The sequence below is a fragment of the Sorex fumeus genome, unplaced genomic scaffold (assembly GCF_029834395.1).
Source record: "Sorex fumeus unplaced genomic scaffold, SorFum_2.1 ptg000175l, whole genome shotgun sequence".
Lineage (NCBI taxonomy): Eukaryota > Metazoa > Chordata > Mammalia > Eulipotyphla > Soricidae > Sorex > Sorex fumeus.
In genome coordinates, this window is record NW_026606232.1 from 1364830 (window position 1) to 1385866 (window position 21037).

The 21037-nt window shown below is 57.7% G+C and overlaps 1 protein-coding gene across 1 annotated transcript in view; it reads right to left on the reverse strand.

Annotated features, from left to right (window-relative positions):
* The window catches only part of GMDS (GDP-mannose 4,6-dehydratase), a 453738-nt gene that overhangs the window by 236521 nt on the left and 196180 nt on the right, over window positions 1–21037 (reverse strand). Inside the window, exon 7 of the mRNA XM_056107776.1 lies at window positions 5231–5358. Coding sequence (XP_055963751.1) covers window positions 5231–5358 — 128 coding nt within the window. The remainder of the gene's footprint in view (window positions 1–5230; window positions 5359–21037) is intronic.

A 21037-nucleotide genomic window follows, 5' to 3' on the forward strand; every position in this document is an offset into this window, starting at 1 on the left:
TCCAACGCGGACCCCCAGGACCAGGGGCTCAGTCTGGGGAGGTGGGGAGGGGTTGCCGTCCCGGGGTGCGCATGTGTGGGTGCGGCCCTGATGACCACAGCCCAGAGCCACGGCCACCGGCCACGGGCCACCAGCACCTTCCTGGAAGGCCCCCCGTCTCCCGGACTCCACCCGACTCCCACATACATGACCGGGGACGCATGGGGACGGGCCAGGGACTCTGCACACCCTCCACGAGGCTCGGGGCCCAGGGGGGCCAGCAAATGAGGGGACGCCTGGCTGCAGGGGGCCGAGGGGATCCTCATGGCTGCCTGGGAATCTCCGACTTACAGACCGTGTGTGTGTGTGTGTGTGTGTGTGTGTGTGTGTGTGTGTGTGTGTCTGGGTTATGTTTCTATGTCTACACGTCTGTGTGTATTTCTGGGTGTCTGTATACACGTCTGTGCATCTAACCAAATCTGTGACTGTCACGTGTTTGGGCATATGTGCGTGTCTATGTATCTGTACACGTGTGTTCATCTGTGAATGTGTCTGTGTCTATGGGCATAAGTCTGTATGTTGGTCTTTCTCTGTGTGTCTGTGTGTGTGTGTGTGTGTGTATGTCTGGGTTATGTGTCTGTGTCTATGTCTGTGTGTATCTCTGGACATTTATGTACATGTCTGTGCATCTAACCATGTCCGTGACTGTCACATGTTTGGGTATGTGTGTGTGTCTATGTACCTGTACACGTGTGCTAATGTGTCTGTGTCTATGTGCGTATGTCTGCATGTTGGTCGGTGTGTGTACTGTGTGTGTGTGTGTGTGCGCGCGCGCGTGCGTGCACCGTAGGTGGAGGGACCCAACTGAACATAGCAGAGAGAAAGAGAGGAGCAGCAGAGTGCAAGCCCTGCTCTTTCTAGAAGAATCCTCCCTGGGGGGACAGAGAGGCGACCACAAGGAGGTTCCCAGGCGGGTCCGCGTCACCCATCCCAGGCCCAGACACATTCTGACGGCCACTGGCAACTGCAGGAGGCCTGAGCTCATCCCGACACCGCACGGTTCCGTGGGCATGAGCACAGAGCAGGGAGCATCCCTGAGCACCGCTGGGTGCGACCCCCAGCAATTGTCATCCTCCCAGCAAGTGTCTTTTCTTATCAGTCAGGCCTGGCGTGTCCCCCTCTCACTCTCCTCCACCCGTGCAGTTCAACACAGGCACCACGCCCGGAGACCACAGGGGAAGACACGTTGCGAGCACTGGAGATGGAGCCCCAGGGAGTTCCAGCCTGCGTGGAAACACATGCCAGCCCGGTGACTGGCCATGCGGAGAGCAGGAGGCTGCGGGGCCCGCGAGCCCAAGGGCCTGGGTTCCACCCCGACACTCTAAGTGAGGGACGAGAGCCTGGGGCAACCCTGCCAGAGGAAGAGGAACACGCCACCGACGGGCCACCCCCCCTCAGAACTGCCACGGAGAGATGAGGGCACGCGGGGAGGTGCTCCCCCCAAGTGCTCGGGACTCTCTGCCCGCGTGGGCTCCTGGGAGGCAGGTCAGGGGTGAAGTGCAGGCCACCCCCTCCCCGCCCTCCTCAGCGCCCGTCCTGCAGGAAGGTGTGACCAGGGGTCCCTGCTGCCCGGCGCGGGTCAGCGGTGTTGGCACGAGGCCTCGCATGGTGGTGGAGAAGATCTCAAGGCCTCATCCCCGGGGCTCTCTGGGGTACCCCCGCCCCCGTGAACACCTCTCAAAGGTGGGCCAGCACCACGGCAGGACACCCCTCCTAGGAGGTGACCCTCGGCAGCGCCACAGACCAACGCCCGTGCGGACCCCGGGATGGATGTGGGCGTTACAAACCCACCACCAGGGAGAACATGCCGGCCATGAGCAGAAAGCCAGCGGCCTTCAACGCCCCCTGCACTCGGGGACACGCGGGTGGCAGGGAGCGAGCGTGGACAGTCGCAGGAAAAGGTCCCGCCGGGGGTCGCCGCAAAGACCTGGGCGTGAGGCACGAAGGTCTGATTCTAATCGGCCGCGCACTCTGCACCGGGCGGTCACTACGTCCTGTTTGCAGATGGGCACGGGGAGATAGAGCCGGGCCGAGCCCAGCCCAGCGCTCCCGGGGGAGGGAGGATGAGGAGGGAGGAGGCGGCTTCCACCCACGGGCCATAGGAGGGATTCGACAATTAAAGGCAGGAGATGAGGTAGGAGCAGGGCCCGGAGGAGTCGCACCTGCCAAGGCCTCTTTATCCTGAATCACAGATGCCAGGCGCAGGGGTGCCCCGAGCAGACGGTGACGCTCTCTGCCCCCTCCTCACACCCCTGACTCTGACTCTGGCAACGGCCACGGTTGGTTAGTCACCGTTGGGTGAGTCACCTCATCTGAATACGCGTAGAAGCGCGAACAATGGGACGGGCGGGCGGGCGCTGCTTCCAGAAAAGACGCTTCTGGCTTTAGGACACCTTTCTCGAGCCTGAGTCACCTGCACTTACTGCAGGGCCCGCCAGGGGCAACCAGGAGAGGCAACTCACGCGGGCAGCACGCGTCCCTCTGGGTGCCGCCTGGCCAGGCAAGACCCCTCTGGGTGGCAGGGGACGAATGAGCTAGGGCCTTCATGCCAACGGGGATGGTATGGTAGTGTGTGTGTGTGTGTGTGTGTGTGTATACACGTGTGTGTGTGTGTGTGAGAGAGAGAGAATGTGTGTATGTGTGTGTGCATATATGTGCATGTGTGTATGTCTGTGTGTGACTGTGTGTGTGTTTACGAGTGCATGTGTGTGAGAGAATGTGCGTGCACACCTATATATGCATGTGTGTACAGCTGTGTGACTGCGTGTGTTCATGAGTGCATGTGTGTGTATGCATGTACGTGCGTGTGTGTACATCTGTGTGACTCTGTGTGTCTGAGTGCATGTGTGTGACTGTATGTGTTTATGAGTCCATGTGCGTGTTTATGAGCGCGTGTGCGTGTGTGTGACCGTATGCGTGTGTTTGAAGGCTCTGCGCGTGTGCGTGTCACCTGGGCGCCCGCGAGTGTGCGTGAGTGTGTGAGACGACCCCGCGTATGCGCGTGCCATGTAAACACTGCATGTTCTGACTCAGGCCATTACTCTCGCGCGGACAGAGCGGGGCCGGAAGACTCCCCGTCTCGCAGCCTTTTCGGGGAGGCTGACACGACGGGCCGTCCAGCGCGCAGCTCCTTTTGAAGTCTCCGCACCCGAACGTTTACAAAGCACTTTGCTCTTAAGCAAACACAAACAGGGGCCCTGGTGCCAAGGCCTCAGCTCTGCCCAGCAGCCGGGCCGGCCTTGGCATGCGGGGTGGGGGTGCGGGGCTGGGCGGCTGCGTCTCTCACGTGCTTGCCTCGCCGGCGACCCTCTCCCGGCGTGTGTCTCCCTAACCGTCTCCTGCAGGCCAGCCGCATCGTCCGATCTACTTTGGAACGGCGGCCATCACTTTCCCCCAGTTCAAGAGTTTAGATGCATTCACTTCAAAACTCAAAAAAGAGAAGGATTTAGTAGAAAACCATCAAAACCAACTACAAACATTATCAACCTTCTTACTGACTTCCGCTAGGCCGTTGCCCCTTGCCACTGAAATCTAGCTTCAAGCGCCAGCAAGCACTTGCTCTTCAGCCCTGCTCAAGTGTAACGGCCTCGCGGCTAGTCTGTCCGCCCTGAACGTGAAGAAAGAGAGTCTGGATAGTCTTTAAGTCTGTAGAGACCAGGGTCAGAGAAACAGTACGGCCGGCAGGACACTTGCCTTGCGTGCCTCAGACCCGGGTTCGATCCCCGGCATCCCAAAGGGGCCTCCCAGCCTGCCAGGTGCCATCCCTGAGAGCAGAGCCGGGTAAGTCCTGAGCCCCGTCGGGTGTGGCCGACAAAACAAGTGTATTGAGGTAACCTCAGGACTTGTCACTGTCACCGTCCTCCCGTTGTTCATCGATTTTGCTCGAGCGGGCCCAGTAACGTCTCCGTTGTGAGACTTGTTGTTACTGTGTTTGGCATATCGAATACGTCACGGGGAGCTTGCCAGGCTTTGCCGTGCGGGCAAGATACTCTTGGTAGCTTGCCGGGCTCTCCGAGAGGGGCAGAGGAATCGAACCTGGGTCAGCCATGTCAGCTGCGTGCGAGGCAAACACCCTACCCACTGTGCTATCGCTCCAGCCCTATGGAACTAAATGACGACCCATGAGAACAGTGGGCGTTGACTTTTACAAAACCTGTCACTTGTTTTTCAGCAGATAAGACCACAGGGGCCACTGCCTAACATCTCCGGTCTCCCGTCTCCCGTTTTCCGGCTTTTACATGGAATAGCGTGAAACCCAAACGAGACGGCCCTAACGCCCCCCCATTGCACCTCGAGACTTGAACGCACAGCTAATATTCCCCACGCGGGTTAGCACGTGTGCGCAGACCCTCTCGATGGCGGGAATCGGGCGCAAACACATCTGGGTCGCCAAGCCAGCCCCCACCTTTGCTTCGTCTCGGAAACATCCAGGTTTTGGCTCCTAATCTCACTGGTGGGCTAGACGGTGAGACCCCGGTTTCCCGGAGAGGGACGGCCTAGAGGAGAAACAGTCTCCAGAGCGTGGGGAACGGTCAAACGCCTGGACCAGGGTCGGGGACCCCCATGGGAGCAGACCCGTGCCTGGATGGAGAAGCCACCAGAGAGTGGAGAGAGGGTGGCCCAGGGCAGTGATGAGGTGGTCGCTTGCTCACAGGAAAACCCCAATTGCTCAAGACGTAGCCCCCACCCCTGCTCAAACCCCCATGAGTGAGAATCTGGCTTCGTCTCTCCAGAATCCCGAGTCTGGGCTGCACCGGGACCCTCCCTCTGCCTGGGCACTGGGCACTGGTGCGCGGTCACACAGGACAGTGGGTGGACAAATGACCGAAGTCCCAAGTAGCCAACCCCACCAGCCCTAGGCATCATTCTGTAGACCATGACGGGTCATCGGCAGGTCTGAGAGGACACGAACGGAAATCAGAGGGTCTCTGAGAGCAGAGAAGGGATATTTCCAGCTCTGGACCTTTCTTCAAAGGTCCAGGCAGGAAGGAGAGTCACCCTTCAGCCGGCCAGGGCACCCGGATGTCTTTCTGGGAACCGTCCACCCCGGTCGCGTTGGCCTGTCCAGGCCAAGTTCAGCCTAAAGGTCAGCTGCTGGGCCCACCAGCCCATGGGGAGGTCCCTCTGGGACCCTGGCACGGACCCATCAAGCACGACAGGTATTTTCCAGAAGAGAATGAGTCGGTCCTACCTCGACGTAGTCCTTGGCGTGACCCCAATCTCGCTTGGCATCCAGATTCCCCAGGCTGAAACATTCCAGTTGTCCAAGGTAAATCTTCGCTACAGACCGGCTAATTTTTCGAGTCACAAAATTAGCTCCTGGGAAGAGAAGAAAAAAAAAAAAAGACAAAAGATGTATTATCAGTGGAGAAGGCGTCTGACAGGGAGGGCCCGGCCAGCCAAGCCGCCCCCCCCAGCCTTGGGCGTTTCTTCCCACTAATTCCACACCCGCAACCACCACCCGCTTTGAAATAAGAAAAAAAAAAAAGACAGAGAAAGAGAGAGCGAGAGCGAGTGAGCGAGAGAGAGAGAGAGAGAGAGAGAGAGAGAGAGAGAGAAACAGCTCATGAGTGTCACTGAGACAAGTTAAGCAGCTCGAAAGCTCTAATTCGGAGTGTCACCTCGGCTGTTCTTTCATAGCAAACATTTTTCTTGGGGGGACGTTTTCACATTCCTAATTTGCCTCTGCAGTATGCGGGGCCGGCAGCGGGCCAAGGAAAAGCGCTCGGAATGCCAATTGTTACACAGAAAATGCAAAAGGCTTGTATGAGGGGAAATGCCAGGCGGGAAGACGGACAGCTAAGACCACCCTGATTTTTTCTTTTAATTTTTAAAAGAACATAAACATCTTGCATTCCCTATTCATAGAGCTACGTGGGGGCTCGTGGGGCAGGAGGGAGACACGGGGGGCTAAGGAGCTAAGGAGAGAAGCAGACCAACACGGCGAGTGCCGGGGCGCCGATAAACCCTCCCTCCCCCACCCCCACATCGGAGACCTGCCCCACCCCGACAGGGCGGCGGAGGGGGAAAGTCGGGAGGCCCCTTGCCGGCGTCACCCCAACACCACCTTCCGGTGCTGAGTGGCCCTCGCGCTTTGCGGTGACCGGATGAAAGAGCACGGTGAGAAGGAAGGGACCTATGGGGGCCGTCGTCTTGCCAAGATTGAGAAATCCTATTTGGGGAAAATCCCCCTTGTTCCCAGACCAGCAACCCTGGCAGCCGGGGCAGCTTTAAGGTTTCTGTTTGGGGGCTGGAGCCATAACACAGCAGGTGGGGGCGTTTGCCTGGCTTGCGGCCGACCCGGGTTCGATTCCCAGCATCCCATAGGGTCCCCCGAGCACCGCCAGGAGTGATTCCTGAGTGCAGAGCCAGGAGCAACCCCGAAGCATCACCAGGTGTGACCCAAAAAACAAAACAAACAAACAAAAAAACGTTTCTATTCAATCTTCTAGTCTTGCAAGGACCAGATCGCGGAGAAGGGCAGGAAAGAGAGCACGGGGGTCACCACACACACCCACGGCCCTGGGTTCGATCCCTGGCCCTGCCTACAAGGCCTACCGGGAGTGATCCCTGAGCACTGAGTTGGGCATAAGGCCTGAACACTGCTGGGTGGGGCCAACGCCCCCAAATCAGAAGAGCGAGATCTAGACTCTCTGTGGCCCCGTGCCCAACCCCTGACGGTCCCGAGCTGGCGTCTTCCAGGCCCCCCGTCAGCAGTGCTCCAGGGAGCCCCTCCACGAGGTGTTTGTCTCGTAGGGTGGACAGCTGTCATGGCCACCTCGGCCTTGTCCCCTGCACGTGCTGGGCACGAGGATGAAAACCCCGGCTGCCAGGGGAGCTGGTCTGGGAACAAGGGGGATTTTCTCCAAACAGGTTTTCTCAATCTTGGCAAGACGACGGCCTGCACAGGTTCAAACACAGACGGGATCCACTCGCAGGGCAGGGCTCAGGTCCCGCCGGCCCGTCCAACCTCACCGTCCAACCTCGCTTGTCCAACCTCGCCGCGGCTCTTCCTCCGAAACCCAACGCTTTCCATTTCTCTCAGCGGTTCAGAATGCTACCTCAACTAAAAATTTATGGGATCCCAAATTCCAACATGCCACGGCAGTTGCAAAGACAAACACACACAGCCCAGGGCCGCTTCCCAGCACAGCTGCCCGGCACCCGGACGTCCTGACGCACGCAGAATGTCCTCCCTGGCCCGCGTGCGGCCCCCGCTGGCTCCGGCCTGGTGCCGACCCGTGAACAAAACGAAGAAACTCAGGGTTCCACTGGCACTGCCTGACTCCCATCTCTGGGGGACTCCCTGAGTCCCTGACGCCGAATCTGCGGGTGAAATTCCCAGCGCAAATCATCCTGCGTGGACGGTTCTATGTATTGGTGACCCACGGCTGGAGTCGACAGGCCTGGAGCCGACCCTGAGTGGGTGGCAAAGCTGTAGCCCCCCCCACCCCCGACTGGGTGTAGGAATGGGGAGATGGAGCCAGCCAGGTGGCACTGATGGGTCAGCAAGGGCGGACACAGCCCGGGCACGGCCAGGAAGGCCAAGGGGGGGGGCTGCATGGAGGGGACGCGTGGAGACGAGGTCACAGTGGGTGGGCGCACAGTGGGCGCTCTGTATGGTGGGCACCAAGCGGCTGATGTCCTGGTACTACCCCTTAGCTGGTGCCCACAGCTCAGTGCTGTGCTGTGCTCCATGGACACAGATGCGAGTTTTGGTTCCAGAGGGCCCCGTGGGCTATTTTTTTTTGGGGGGGGGGGGTCATTTTTTTAAATTTATTTATTTTTTCTGGTTTAAATGCTTTTTTTAAAAAAATTTTTTTTTTAATTTATTTATTGAATCACTGTGGGAAAAGTTACAAAGCTTTCAGGTTTAAGTCTCGGTCATGCAATCATCAAACATGTTTCCCTTCACCAGGACTGATTTTTCACCACCAAGAACCTCAATAGAGGCAGATGAATTCTAATTAGCACTCTATCTACTTTGATTAGATTCATTGTTTCGACAGAAGATGCACTTTTATTATTCAGAGTTTACACCCCCAAATCAGACCTGCTACTGCGGCCGCGCGATTTTGGATTTCTGATATTTTACTTATTAAACCTGGAAGTATTTCTGCCGAGAGTCTGATAATCATAAGATTGGTTTCTGTGGCTCTGGAGCCATGGCCGTGCCGGAGAGCCACTCGTGGGGGGCAACTCGTGACCTCAGTAGGGCGTGAAGGACAGGCCAGGAATGCCCCCTTCCCATGAGGTTTCAGTCGCCCCGTCACAACCGGCTCATACCTGGATTATTCCAAAAAGCTCCGAGGCGGCCGCCGTCTTGCTGTCCAGAGGGAAAAAGGTGGAAGGGAGCAACACCCTTTCCCTCCCGGGCAGGCATGGTGGCATGGATTAATGCATAGTCCATTCACTTTTCTGCCGCAAGCTGCCGGGCTCTGCATTAAGTCCTTCTGCTTCTGGAGTCAGAGCCCTGCCAGAGAGCCGCTCATGGGGGACAGCTCGTGACCTCGGTAGGGCGTGAAGGACGAGCCAGGAACGGGGGGGGGGTCATTTGAAAACGGGGTTCACACCAAGGGCAGAATGCCTGGCTCTCACCTCCAGGGGGCTCAGGCGGCAGGGAGACAGTGGGAGGAAGTTTCTGATCCGGCTCAGAAGGGGACCCCTGGGGCCCCTCACCCAGAGCCGCGTTCCAAGCGCCCTCTTGTATTTACTTTGTAACTTTGAAATTGTGTTTCCGTAAAGTTGTTCATGCTAGCTGATGGCATTCAACATGCCAACAGCCATCCCACTACCATGACACCTTCCCACCACCGTTATTTCCAGTTTTCCCACCACCACCCAAGTCTGCGCCACGTACAGATGCTAAATACTTTATTGTTATTATTTTTTGTATGGCTTGTTATAAATAATTGGCTAAAAATGATCCGAAAGGGTTTCCTGAGAGGAAAGTGTGTGAAAATTGTTGTATCTCTCCTTGGAGCCATCAAGCCCCTGTATAGGAGATCAACAAGACGGTGTTGGAGTTTGAGCCTTGGTATGCTAATCTATCTATCTATCTATCTATGGGCTGGAGCGATAGCACAGCGGGTAGGGCATTTGCCTTGCACACAGCCAACATGGCCGACGCAAGTTCGATTCCTCCGCCCCTCTCGGAGAGCCCGGCAAGCTACCGAGAGTATCTCGCCCGCACGGCAGAGCCTGGCAAGTTACCTGTGACATATTCCATATGCCAAACACGGTACCAAGTCTCACAATGTTACTGGGCCCGCTCGATCAAGTTGATGAACAATGGGAGGATAGTGATAGTGATATATATATATATATATATGAAGGTAAAATCTGGCAAGGTCCCCGTGTCGTATTTGATATGCCAAAAACAGTAACAACAAATCTCACAATTTGTTGTGAGACGTTACTGGTGCCCGCTCGAGCAAAATGATGAACAACGGGAGGACAGTGCTACAGTACATATATATATTATAGGGCTGGAGCGATAGCACAGCGGTAGGGCGTTCGCCTTACAAGCGGCCAACATGGCCGACCCGAGTTCGATTCCTCCGCCCCTCTCGGAGAGCCCGGCAAGCTACCGAGAGTATTCGATATGCCAGACACAGTAACAACAAAGTCTCCAATGGAGACGTTACTGGGCCCGCTCGAGCAAATCGATGATCAACGGGAGGGTCTTTACCTTTACCTTTACCTTATCTGTTTTTTGATCAAGATCGGTGGTCTTCTACCTTACACCCCCTCCAGTGTTGTGCGCATTTCTTGGCATACCAGTGGCATAACGTACGAGCTGTCCGCAGCAGTGGTTGTGCGCGGGTGGAATTCTAAAACTTTAACTAGGGTTCTGGAGACGGAGTTAAATTTTTTAACTGGGTGGTGATTTGGTGCTTCAGAGGCCTCTCTGCGGCGCTGGTCTCTCCCGAGATTCATCTGTGAGTCTCGCGTTCCGAATTCCTCAAAGCTAGCCGGCGCCAACGACGAGAGGAAACCCACAGGGTCACGCGACGTGTCCGCCGGTGGACGGCGGGTCGGCACTCACAGACACTTGCGAGGCCCAGCGTTTGTCTGGACCCGGCAGACTAGGGCCTGGTCCCAGCTCAGCACCTGGGCCCTGAGCACCGCCAGGAAGAGCCCCTATGCGCTGCCGGGGGCTGTCCACTCACCCCCCAAGAAGTAGCGTCCAGGATCCACATGGGGTGTGAGGCCCAGCCTTCCTCCCCCTCTCTCCCAGCCCTTATCACAGCTTCACATCCTGCCCTGCTGAACTTCAGGCTGCTGTGATGAGGCGTGAGAAAGAAGAGGGCAAACTTTTGAAAAAAATGATCTGAAGCCTGTCTTCAGACTTCGCTTGCGAGACATGTGGTAGCAATAACTTAGAATTCGCTTGGGAAATGAAGAGAATAGCTCCACTGACAGCTGCATCCCAGAGAAGGGAGTCGCGGGGAGCGGGGGGGTGTGGGGGGGAGGCTTCATTGCCGGGAGCACCCAGGTCATTTCCAGGATGCTGCCCAATGAGGCAGAGCGGCAGAGAAGGAACTACGGACAGGGACGGACGTCCCGCATCCTCACCTGGGAGCCGTCCGGGCCAGCGGCCCCAGACCCACAGACCCTGCACAGGCCCTTGCAAAAATCTTGCTTGGGCTTTTGAAAAAAAAATTTTTTTTTTTTTTTGCAGAAATTAATTAGCTGATCCTAAAATTCCGGACGGAAACTCAAGGGACTGAGAATAGCTAAAACAATCTCCAAAAAGAACAGCCAGGAGACTCTTGTATTTCCTGATTTGAAAATTTCACTGTGATGGAGAATGTGTGCGCTCTGATAAGGAAAGCAGACAGATCACATGTGAGTGAAAGTTGGGGGGGGCGGGGAGAAAACTTACATTTGTGGTGCTCTGACTTCTGGCGAAAGAATGCCACGATGGATTACAGGAGGGAAGAGCATTTTTAGGAAATCGTCTAAGAAGCTTACACCACATAGCTGAATACCCACGTCCCAGTGAAGATCACCGAAGCCATGAGAACAAAATCTACACCATCCGTTGAAAAACGGGAGAGATCTTCAAGGCTGCGACTAGGCCAAGCTTTCTTGGATCTGCGCCCCCCCCCCCCCAAAAAAAAAACCCAACGCCTCCAAAAACCCGAGAGACGAATGGAATGCCATCAAACTCTCAGAGAATGCTGGTGCATCAAAAGACACTTCCAAGAGAGGGCCCGGAGCGATAGCACAGCAGGTAGGGCGTTTGCCTTGCACGCGGCCGACCTGGGTTCAATCCCCGGCATCCCATATGGTCCCCCGAGCACCACCAGGAGTAATTCCTGAGTGCAGAGCCAGGAATAACCCCTGAGCATCGCTGGGTGTGACCCAAAAAGCGGGGAAAAAAAAAAGACAGTTCCAAGAGAGTGGAGAGAGAGAGGCCGGTCTGCTCCAAGAATCCAAACAATGAAAAGAGGAGAGAGCACAACACAATTTAAAAGGGACTCCAGGGTCTGGAAAGTTCGGGCAGTGGGGAAGACGGCTGCTTTGCATTCTCACCACCTGTGTTCAATCCCCCCCCCGCCCGGACTCCAGTCTTAGGAGGGACCCCGGAGCACAGCGCCAGGAACAAGTCCTGAGCACTGCCGGCCGTGGTCTCCAAACAAACAAAAAAAAAAATCATAGTAAGCAATCACTGTATCACTGTCCTCCCGTTGTTCATAGATTTGCTCGAGCAGGCACCAGTAACGTCTCCATCGTGAGACTTGTTACTGTGATTTTGACATACTGAATACATCACGGAGAGCTTGCCAGTCTTTGCCGTGCAGGTGGGATACTCTTGGTAGCTTGCTGGGCTCTCCGAGAGGGGCGGAGGAATTGAACCCAGGTCGGTTGCGTGCAAGGCAAATGCCCTACCTGCTGTGCTATCACTCCAGCCCATAGTAATAATTAATAATAATAATAACAATAAAACAAGCCCAGGGTCCAAGGTGACTATTCTCCAGAGAGGGTCTCCTAATGGCCAAGCAGCCCGTGAACACTTGAGCCGTTCATCAGAGAAACGCTCATCGGAATTAAAGGTGCAAACCCTCAGCACTCTGAGTGTGGACAGTGAGAGACCAGCCCTGACTGATGGCGGGGCAGGGTGGCAGGGCCGTGGAGAAAGGAAACCCCCAGGCCACTGCCACAGGAAGGCAGAAGGGGGCCCCAATTTTGGAGAGACCATCAGCCCCTCTTCAGGGAGAGGATGGAGCCGCTCCTGGTCCCGACAGCCATGGCTTTAAGACACGAAAACCAGCCAGGTGGACGGCAGCCCACGCCCACGTCCAGGGCAGCGGGAAGACAGCGAGAAGAGGGTGTGACTGCAGGCCGGAGGGGCCCAGCAGGTCCCCAGGAGGAACCAAGCCCCGAGTCACCTTGTCTCTACGGCCCAGATGAGACGTGAACACGGCACATGACCAAGATGCTTGTCGCCCCAAGACCAGGCGGGCCAGCTGTCATGAAGGGCTCCGGGCAAACCCACCAGCCGGCAGACGCTCCGGTGAGGGGGTCAGCTGGGGCCGGGGGTCTAGGGAGGCGATGAGATGCTGTAAAAAAGCTGGTAACAGGGGCAGAATCTCCTGCCCCCCGCACTTGCCAGGCTGTCTTCACCAGGACCCCCCCTTGGAGGGGGGTGGGTTGAGTCTCCCTCCCTGCCCCAAGCAGAGCCCCAGCAGCCGAAAACCTCCAGAACCCAGCCACAGCCGGGCTTAAGGCCACTCTCCACACGCCCAGATAAGCCTCACCCACGAGGGAACCAACAGAGGAACCCAGGTATGCGGGACCCGTGGCTGAGATCGCCAGGCCTGCTCGGATCGGGGCTGGGCTGCCTTCACCCAGATCCCTAGTTTTCCAGTAGCTTGGCGGTCACGCCCACCAACTGCCCCCGGTGCCGTGTAATCTCATCAACGGCCAAGATCCAGAGACTATGAAACAGTCCCAGAAGAGAGCAATGACACAGTTTTTCCTGGAGCGAATGCGGCCGTGCGACCTCTTATACTGCAGCCCACCGATGTAGCTAACAGCAGCCCACACGTGTTTGGTTTTAACATACTTGCTTGTATTCTCGTATATGCGGGCTTAAAGGGCACCCAGAATGAAATCAACAACTTTTACACACTTCCCTCTTATTGCGGTGGGAAGATGCTCGTTGGTCGGGTGGGTGTTTGAATATTATCTGTCATGAATTATTGTGAACTACTTTTGCTCGAGTGGGCCCAGTAACGTCTCCATCGGAGATTTTGTTGTTACTGTGTCTGGCATATCGAATACGTCACGGGGAGCTTGCCAGGCCCTGCCGTGCGGGCGAGATCCTCTCGGTAGCTTGCCGGGCTCTCCGAGAGGGGCGGAGGAATCGAACCCAGCTCGGCCGGGCCGGCTGCTTGCAAGGCAAACGCCCTACCGCTGTGCTATCGCTCCAGCCTGTGAACTACTTTATGGAAATAAAATGTATAAAAACTGAAGAAAAAAAAAGCTGATAACAGGGATGCATGTCACGGACTTGGTACCCGAGAGTCTTCCCCAGGAAGATGGGAGCTAGGAAGACCGAGAAAGGGGAGCTTGAAGGGGGGAAAGAGACCCTGTGCGGCGAGAAAGCAGGGAGCACACACAACGCCCCCAGGCGCGCGACCAGCCTCTCCACGCCTTGGCTGGCCTTGCCTGACTGGACGGAACCCACTGGCCGTGCAGGTGTGACGTCCGGGGAACATCTAGGGAATGTACCTAGCAAGTTCTCAGAGAAGACGCGAGCTGTTATTACAATCAAGAGATGAGGCTGACGTGTAAGTGGCATCTGTAATTAGGCCTCCTGGGGAAGCCGGCGTTTCTGAGCTTGGTGATGCCTCGGTCTGTTTGTTTTCTTGTTTTGTTTTTTTTTTTTATTTTTGTTTGGGGGCCACACCCCGCAGTGCTCAGGGATCATTCCTGGCAGGCTCGAGGGACCGTCTGCGAGGTGCTGGGGATCAAGTCTGGGTGGCCCCTTGCAAGACAAGCGCCCTCCCCGCTGGCCTATTGCTCTGGTGCCATGGGGCTGTTCACTTCCCTGCGCTGGAAAGTCTGAGAATGAGAACAGATCTGGATCAGGGGCCACCGCTGGGCGTGGGGAGGCATTTCTTAGATCAGCTCTAGGCCGGTCTCAGGGTCGGCTCGCTCACCCGGGAGGGCGGAGGACCCGGGTCAAAGCCCGCCGGAAGGCGCACGAGGAGAAGCACCTCCTCGTGATCATCTCTTCCCATAAATCTGGATCTTTCTCATCCAGATGGAGGCTCTGACGTTGAATCTGGGAGTCTGGATGGCATCGAAAGGGATGCGATTACTGAGGTGGGCAACCCACAGGCAAGAGGAAGACGGCTTTGGAAGTGCCCGCTCACACATCCGGGCTCAGTGAACGGTGCCACCCCATCTGTGATTCCTATTCCCGTGCTACAGGTCCAGAAACATCTGGAGTCGATGTCTGCAGTGGCCCGTGGGGGGCAAAGGCAGCCTAGTGAGCTGGGCCCGCCCGCTGTTTGGCCCACGCAGGGGTCCAGGATGCTTTTCCCCGCACACCCGGCCAACTACCCGCTTCCCTGATGGCGCTGAGGCATGTCCCTTCACACGGGCGCCACTTCCTGGGAGGCAGAAGATGGGAGAGAGCCCAGAGAGACCGTTCGGCAGGAACACAAGGGCCCCGGAACCAAAGCCACGGGCTTCACTCTGGGCTTTCTTCTTAGGCCTAGTCCTGGCGCGCGCACACACACACACACACACACACACACACACACACACACACAAACACACTCTCTCTCTCTCTCTCTCTCTCTCTCTCTCTCTCTCTCTCTCTCTCTGAATGTGAACATGCTACTCCCTGAAACTTCATCCTCCAAAGCATACCAACAGAGCAGGCTCGGAGTCTAGCGGCTTTGAGACGAGAATGGAAGGACAAGGAAGCCGGTGAGCGTTTCGGAACGTGGCCGCTAGCCCGAGGGGGAGAGCCGGGATCCTGCCACCATTCTAACACTGTTTCTTCAGGAACAAAATGCAACGTGGGACATTGCCAGTGATATAAGACTCCAAGGGACAAGGCTTGGAGGGGACAGGAAGTCCCGCCCGGGGTGACTCTGCCACCACCAACACCTTCACTCCTTAGGGGTTCGGCTCAGGGGTCACTCCTGGAGGGGCTGGAGGTGGTGCCAGGGTGGGCACAGGGGCTGACCACGGGCCAGGCTAATGCCTTAGCCCCCGCGCGCGGCCTGGCTGGCCACTCCTTTCTCAGTGTTTCTGTCTGCATGGCTGGAAGGGACAAAGATTCCTGGGAAGTCAAAGGGTAAGTGTGTGTGTGTGTGTGTGTGTGTGTGTGTGAGAGAGAGAGAGAGAGAGAGCATGTGTGAAATGAGATGTGAATGTGGCTTTGCGAGTGTGACTATGCGAGTGTGTTTCTGTGTGTGAGTTGGTTGTGACTGTGTAACTGTGTGTGTCAGTAGTATGTGAGAGTGAGTGTGTATGTGAGCACGAGTTGGGCGTGAATGCGTGAGTGTGTAACTGAGTGAGTGTGTATGAGTGTGTGGGTGTCAGTATGTGTGTGAGAATAAATGTGGGTGTGGGCATGTGTGCGTGTGACCCTATGTGGGTGTGTGAGTATGTGAGTGTGTAAGTGTGGGTGTAGGTGTGTGTGGGGGTGAGTGTGGATATGTGGGTGTGGAAGGGCGAGTGTGAGTGTATGTGGGTGTGCAAGGGTGGGCATGAGTGTATGTGAGTACGTAAGTGGGTGTGAGTGTGAGTTTGTGGGTGTGGAGCTGCAAGTGTGAGTAGTGGGTGTGTAAATGCGGTGTGAGCACGTGTGAATGAGTAAGTGTGGGTGTGACCGACCATGTGAGTCTGAGTGTTTGGGTGTGTACATGCTGGTGTGAGTGCATGTGAGGTGCTGGACGAGCGTGCGGGTCTCTGTGAGTGTGGGTGCCCTGTGGCCGTGTGTGTCTGAGCGTGTCTGAGACACCCAGGCTTCAAGCAGCCACGGCAGTGCCGAGTCGAGCTTGAAGCCAGCTCAGTCTGTCACTGACCATCGCTCCCGTGGCCGGGGCCACCCAGACCCCTCTGAGTGAGAGATCGTTCTTTTTGGAGTCGGATAAAGCCCCAGCCAGCCTGGAAGCCGCCCCAGGAAGGCAGCGCGTGTTCCAGGGCCCTGAACCCCGCGTGACCCCACGGCAGGGCCCCCTTCATTCCGCGCGGCCCTGGGCCACCCCACGGAGCACAGACGGGGGTGGTCACGGCTGGCCGCGCGGCGTGGAGATCAGAGAGCCGAACCTCCCGCCGGCTCGCGTCTGCCAAAAGCAACACCACAGCGCGGCGGGGGCTCGGGGCCGCGGGGTGGCCGACAAGAGCCGCATTCACCGAGCCCACCATGGGCGGAGCTGCCGGAGCCGCGTCCAGAGATGAGCACCGGGCCTTGTGCTCAGGCCGATGCGGCACCTTGGCTTCGGGGGTCCCTGCTCTGCCACTCCAGGGCCAGCGTGGCCCAGGGCACTGAGGTCCCCTGCAGGGTGACCCTGACTGCGACCCGCGAGACCCCCGCAGCACCCCGGGTGTGGCAACTCCAAGGGCTTTTCCTGGGCGGGAGAGGGGGCGCCGGGGTGAGGCACTTGCCTGGCACCTGGCCGGCCGGGGTTCGCCCTGAGCCCAGTCAGGAGCATTGTCTGGGCACGGCTGGGAGTGACCCCCCAGAAGAGACAGACAGACCCCACTAGGCTGGATTTCCCCGAGGCCGGGGGAGGGGAGGGGAGGGGGACAGACGCCCCCCATGCCCCTTCTGGCCACCCACACGGCTGCAGCCCTCAGCCCCCGGACTGGCCGACTCCCTGGCCACGGGCCCCAGGAAGCCATAAACCCGCGACCTGTCCATCACGGTGACACGGCGGGCGGGGTGAGTGCCCGGCTGGGCCTTCCCGGGGGGCGCAGATGAGAGCGCACATTTGGGATCCATTGACGCGGGGGCGGGATTTCCCGGCCTGACACCCGGCCCGGACCACCAAGGGCGGGAGGTAAGTGAGAAAACAGAAGTGGTCCCCGGACAGAGCCCGCTGACACGGGGCTGGTCAGGGGTCAGCCAGCTGAGGAGGAAGCGGGGATGACCCCGGGAGAGTGTGTGTGTGTGTGTGTGTGTGTGTGTGTGTGTGTGTGTGTGTGTGTGTCGGGCGGGGGGGGGGGGGTGCCAGCGGGGTGGAGGGCTGAGAATGCCTGTACATACCCAGGAAGAGGTCCAGGCCCTGTCTACACCACGTGCCCAGAGAGAGTCCAGGCTCAGAGTCTACACCACATGCCTAGAGACAGGATCCAGGCCCTGTCTACACCACGTGCCCAGAGAGAGTCCAGACTCAGAGTCTACACCACATGCCTAGAGACAGGATCCAGGCCCTGTCTACACCACGTGCCCAGAGAGAGTCCAGGCTCAGAGTCTACACCACATGCCTAGAGACAGGATCCAGGCCCTGTCTACACCACGTGCCCAGAGAGAGTCCAGACTCAGAGTCTACACCACATGCCTAGAGACAGGATCCAGGCCCTGTCTACACCACGTGCCCAGAGAGAGTCCAGGCTCAGAGTCTACACCACATGCCTAGAGACAGGATCCAGGCCCTGTCTACACCACATGCCCTGAGAGGGTCCAGGCTCAGAGTCTACACCACATGCCTAGAGACAGGGTCCAGGCCCTGTCTACACCACATGCCCTGAGAGGGTCCAGGCTCAGAGTCTACACCACATGCCTAGAGACAGGGTCCAGGCCCTGTCTACACCACATGCCCTGAGAGGGTCCAGGCTCAGAGTCTACACCACATGCCTAGAGACAGGGTCCAGGCCCTGTCTACACCACGTGCCCTGAGAGGGTCCAGGCTCAGAGTCTACACCACATGCCTAGAGACAGGGTCCAGGCCCTGTCTACACCACATGCCCTGAGAGGGTCCAGGCTCAGAGTCTACACCACATGCCTAGAGACAGGGTCCAGGCCCTGTCTACACCACATGCCCTGAGAGGGTCCAGGCTCAGAGTCTACACCACATGCCTAGAGACAGGGTCCAGGCCCTGTCTACACCACGTGCCCTGAGAGGGTCCAGGCTCAGAGTCTACACCACATGCCTAGAGACAGGGTCCAGGCCCTGTCTACACCACATGCCCTGAGAGGGTCCAGGCTCAGAGTCTACACCGCATGAGATCGGAACTGAGGCCTGACACACACAGGGCCAGGGCCTGGAGGTTGTGCAGGAGGATTCCTTGGGCACGGCCCGTGCGCCTGAGGGGCCTGGCCTCTGGGGGGCTCATGGCTCTGGCCCTCCCCGTGCTCAGGAGGAGACCCTGGAGAGACTGGCGGGGGGGATACACCCCGGGAAGTGCAAGGGACGGATTCAGACTGGCCGAGTGCCCAGGCAGCCTCTGACCCCACTGGCACCCAGGGCGAGTGGCCGCCACCAGGGACTGCGCAGGGCTGGGACGGGAGCATGGCCCGGAAATGGGTGAGACCCCCGGTGGGGCGGGTGGGAGAAGGGGCCTCGTTCCCTCTGCTGAGCCCATTGGGGGGGTCTTCAGAGGGTCCTTCCCTGGGCTTCCCTTGAGGATTCTGTCTCTTGTCTCTCTGTCTCTGTCTCTCTCTGTCCCTGTCTCTATCCCTCTCTTTCTCTCTCTCCCTCCTCCCACCTTCTCTCCCTCCCTCTCTCTCCACCCCCATTTTTGGTCTCACGAACCCGAGAAGGACACGCCATCCCACCGTAACATCAAAGACTCCCGGGGCCTCAAGAGTCCCAGCGCTACTTGGGGATCCGCACTCAAACCGTTACTCTGTGTCTACTCAAAGTTACTTTGTAACTTGTTGCCTTTTCTTTTCTCTTCCTTTTCTTCCCCTTTCCTTGTCCTTTCCTTTTTTTGGTGGTTCAAAATATTGAATAAAAATTCAATGGAATTTTTTAAAAGAATAATGACTTAATAACAGTTACTAAAAGTATGTTTCATTTGGGGGGGAGGCACACTCACCCGTGCTCAGGGCCGACTCTGGGCTCTGAGCTCAGGGATCACTCCTGGGGGTGCTCTGGGGAGCCTAAGGGGTGCTGGAGATCTCATGCGGGTGGGCTGCGTGCCAGGCCAGCACCTTAACCTCGGCACTGCCTCTCCAGCCCTCTCCCCTACGTTTCTTAGACACAGAGTGGGCCCAGGGAGTGGGCTCAGGCCGCCCCGTCGCCCTGATGGGATCTGCTGCCTCTTTCCTGGCCCGCCTGGAGAGACCCCCAGGGCGCCCTGGTCCTTCCTGCTGCATCTCCTCACGGGCTCCCGCCCTGGGCACACCCCGCCTTTCCGCCTCTGCAGAGGTCTTAGGCGTGGGGGTCGGCGACGGCAGAAACAAACCTTCTCGAACCCATGCTGGGAAACTGTGCGTGGCCCCACCTCAGCCAGGTCCGCTGGGCCAGGAAAGCCGGGAACACAATTCCTGGAAGTGCTCCTGAGACCAGGACCGTGTGGGGATGGAGCGGAGGTCTGGGGGGCGTGCGTGCAGGAAGACACCAGCATGACTCCACTCCGTGTCCCGGGCTAGCTGGTTCCGGGCGGCCCTGGCACGAGTGTCAGACAGACGCCACCGCACCCCAGGGCTGATGCCCCCGGCACTCCCCGGAAGAACCGGCGAAGCCCCACCCCAGTCCTGCCAGTCACCGCATCACACCCTGGGCAGCCCCTTGGCATCAAGCTCCCTGGGGAGGGACCAAGGCCAGCAGCGCCTCAGACAACGCCCCCTGCCACGTGCCATGTGCCCCGCCCTGCCTCCCAGACGGGGCGAGTTGGGGGTCCCCAGCTGCATCTCGCCCACGGACCCCGGGGTGCTCCCGCCTCCCTCTGTAAAGTCATCCCCAGAGGAGGATCCCCGAGAGCCTGCTTGTCTGTCCACACAAACTCTGTCCTGAAGAACAACACAAAGGGCTGGGGGCGATGGTGGAGCCGCCGAGGGCATTGGTCACGTGCCTCAGACCTGATACGAATCCCTCGCACCACACACACACACACACACACACACACACGCACACAAACACGCACACACAGGCACACACGCACATATGCACAAACACAGGCATACACATATACACGCGCACGAAAATACACACAAACACACACACGTGCTCATAGGCACATACTCACATGCACATGTGTGCATAGGCACGCACGCATACACACAAAATACATACATGCACACACAAGTGCACACATGCACATACACACACAGGCACACACCCACATGCACACAGATGCATGCATGCACAAATGTGCGCACAGACATGTGCACACACACACAGACACACACACATACACACACAGGTCCTGAGTCGACCGCTGGGGCTGAGAGAGAGTCCACTGGGGAGGGCACTTGCCTTACACGCGACCAACTCAATCCCTGGCACCGCACACGGTCTCCTGGGCAAGCCAGGAACACCTGAGCACCAACAAGATTGGCCCCCCCCAAAAAAAAAAATCTGTTCGGGGATGTAGCTCCATGAGATACACGCTGGCACATGGGCACACACACATGAACACACACACACACACACACACACACAGACATGGCCTAAGGACCTGCCTCATGCCAGGAAACGGTCCTGCCCTCGGCTTTGCTCTGGCCTGGACTATTTCCGGTCTGGTTGATGCTCAAGCAAGCAAGATCTCGTCCCCAAGACCCTCTCGAATGTGTGTGTGTGTGTGGAAGGGGGGTCTCCCTCTGCCCCGGAAGCCCCCCACTTCACACTGGGCCTGGGGCCCCACGACTCTTCTCTGGTCTGCATTTTCTTCTTTGTCTCTCTCAAGCTCTGCATAGAGTGAGTCTGGCCGGCCCCGGAGTTTTAAAACCAGTACCTGGCAGACGCTTTGCAGTGCCTTTAGGGACTGGACCCCTTAGGCAGACAGCGGAAGTGAGACCCGTGCTTCTTCCCACCCCCTTGTGCTCTGTGAGTTCTGCTCAGGGCGTCTTATCTAC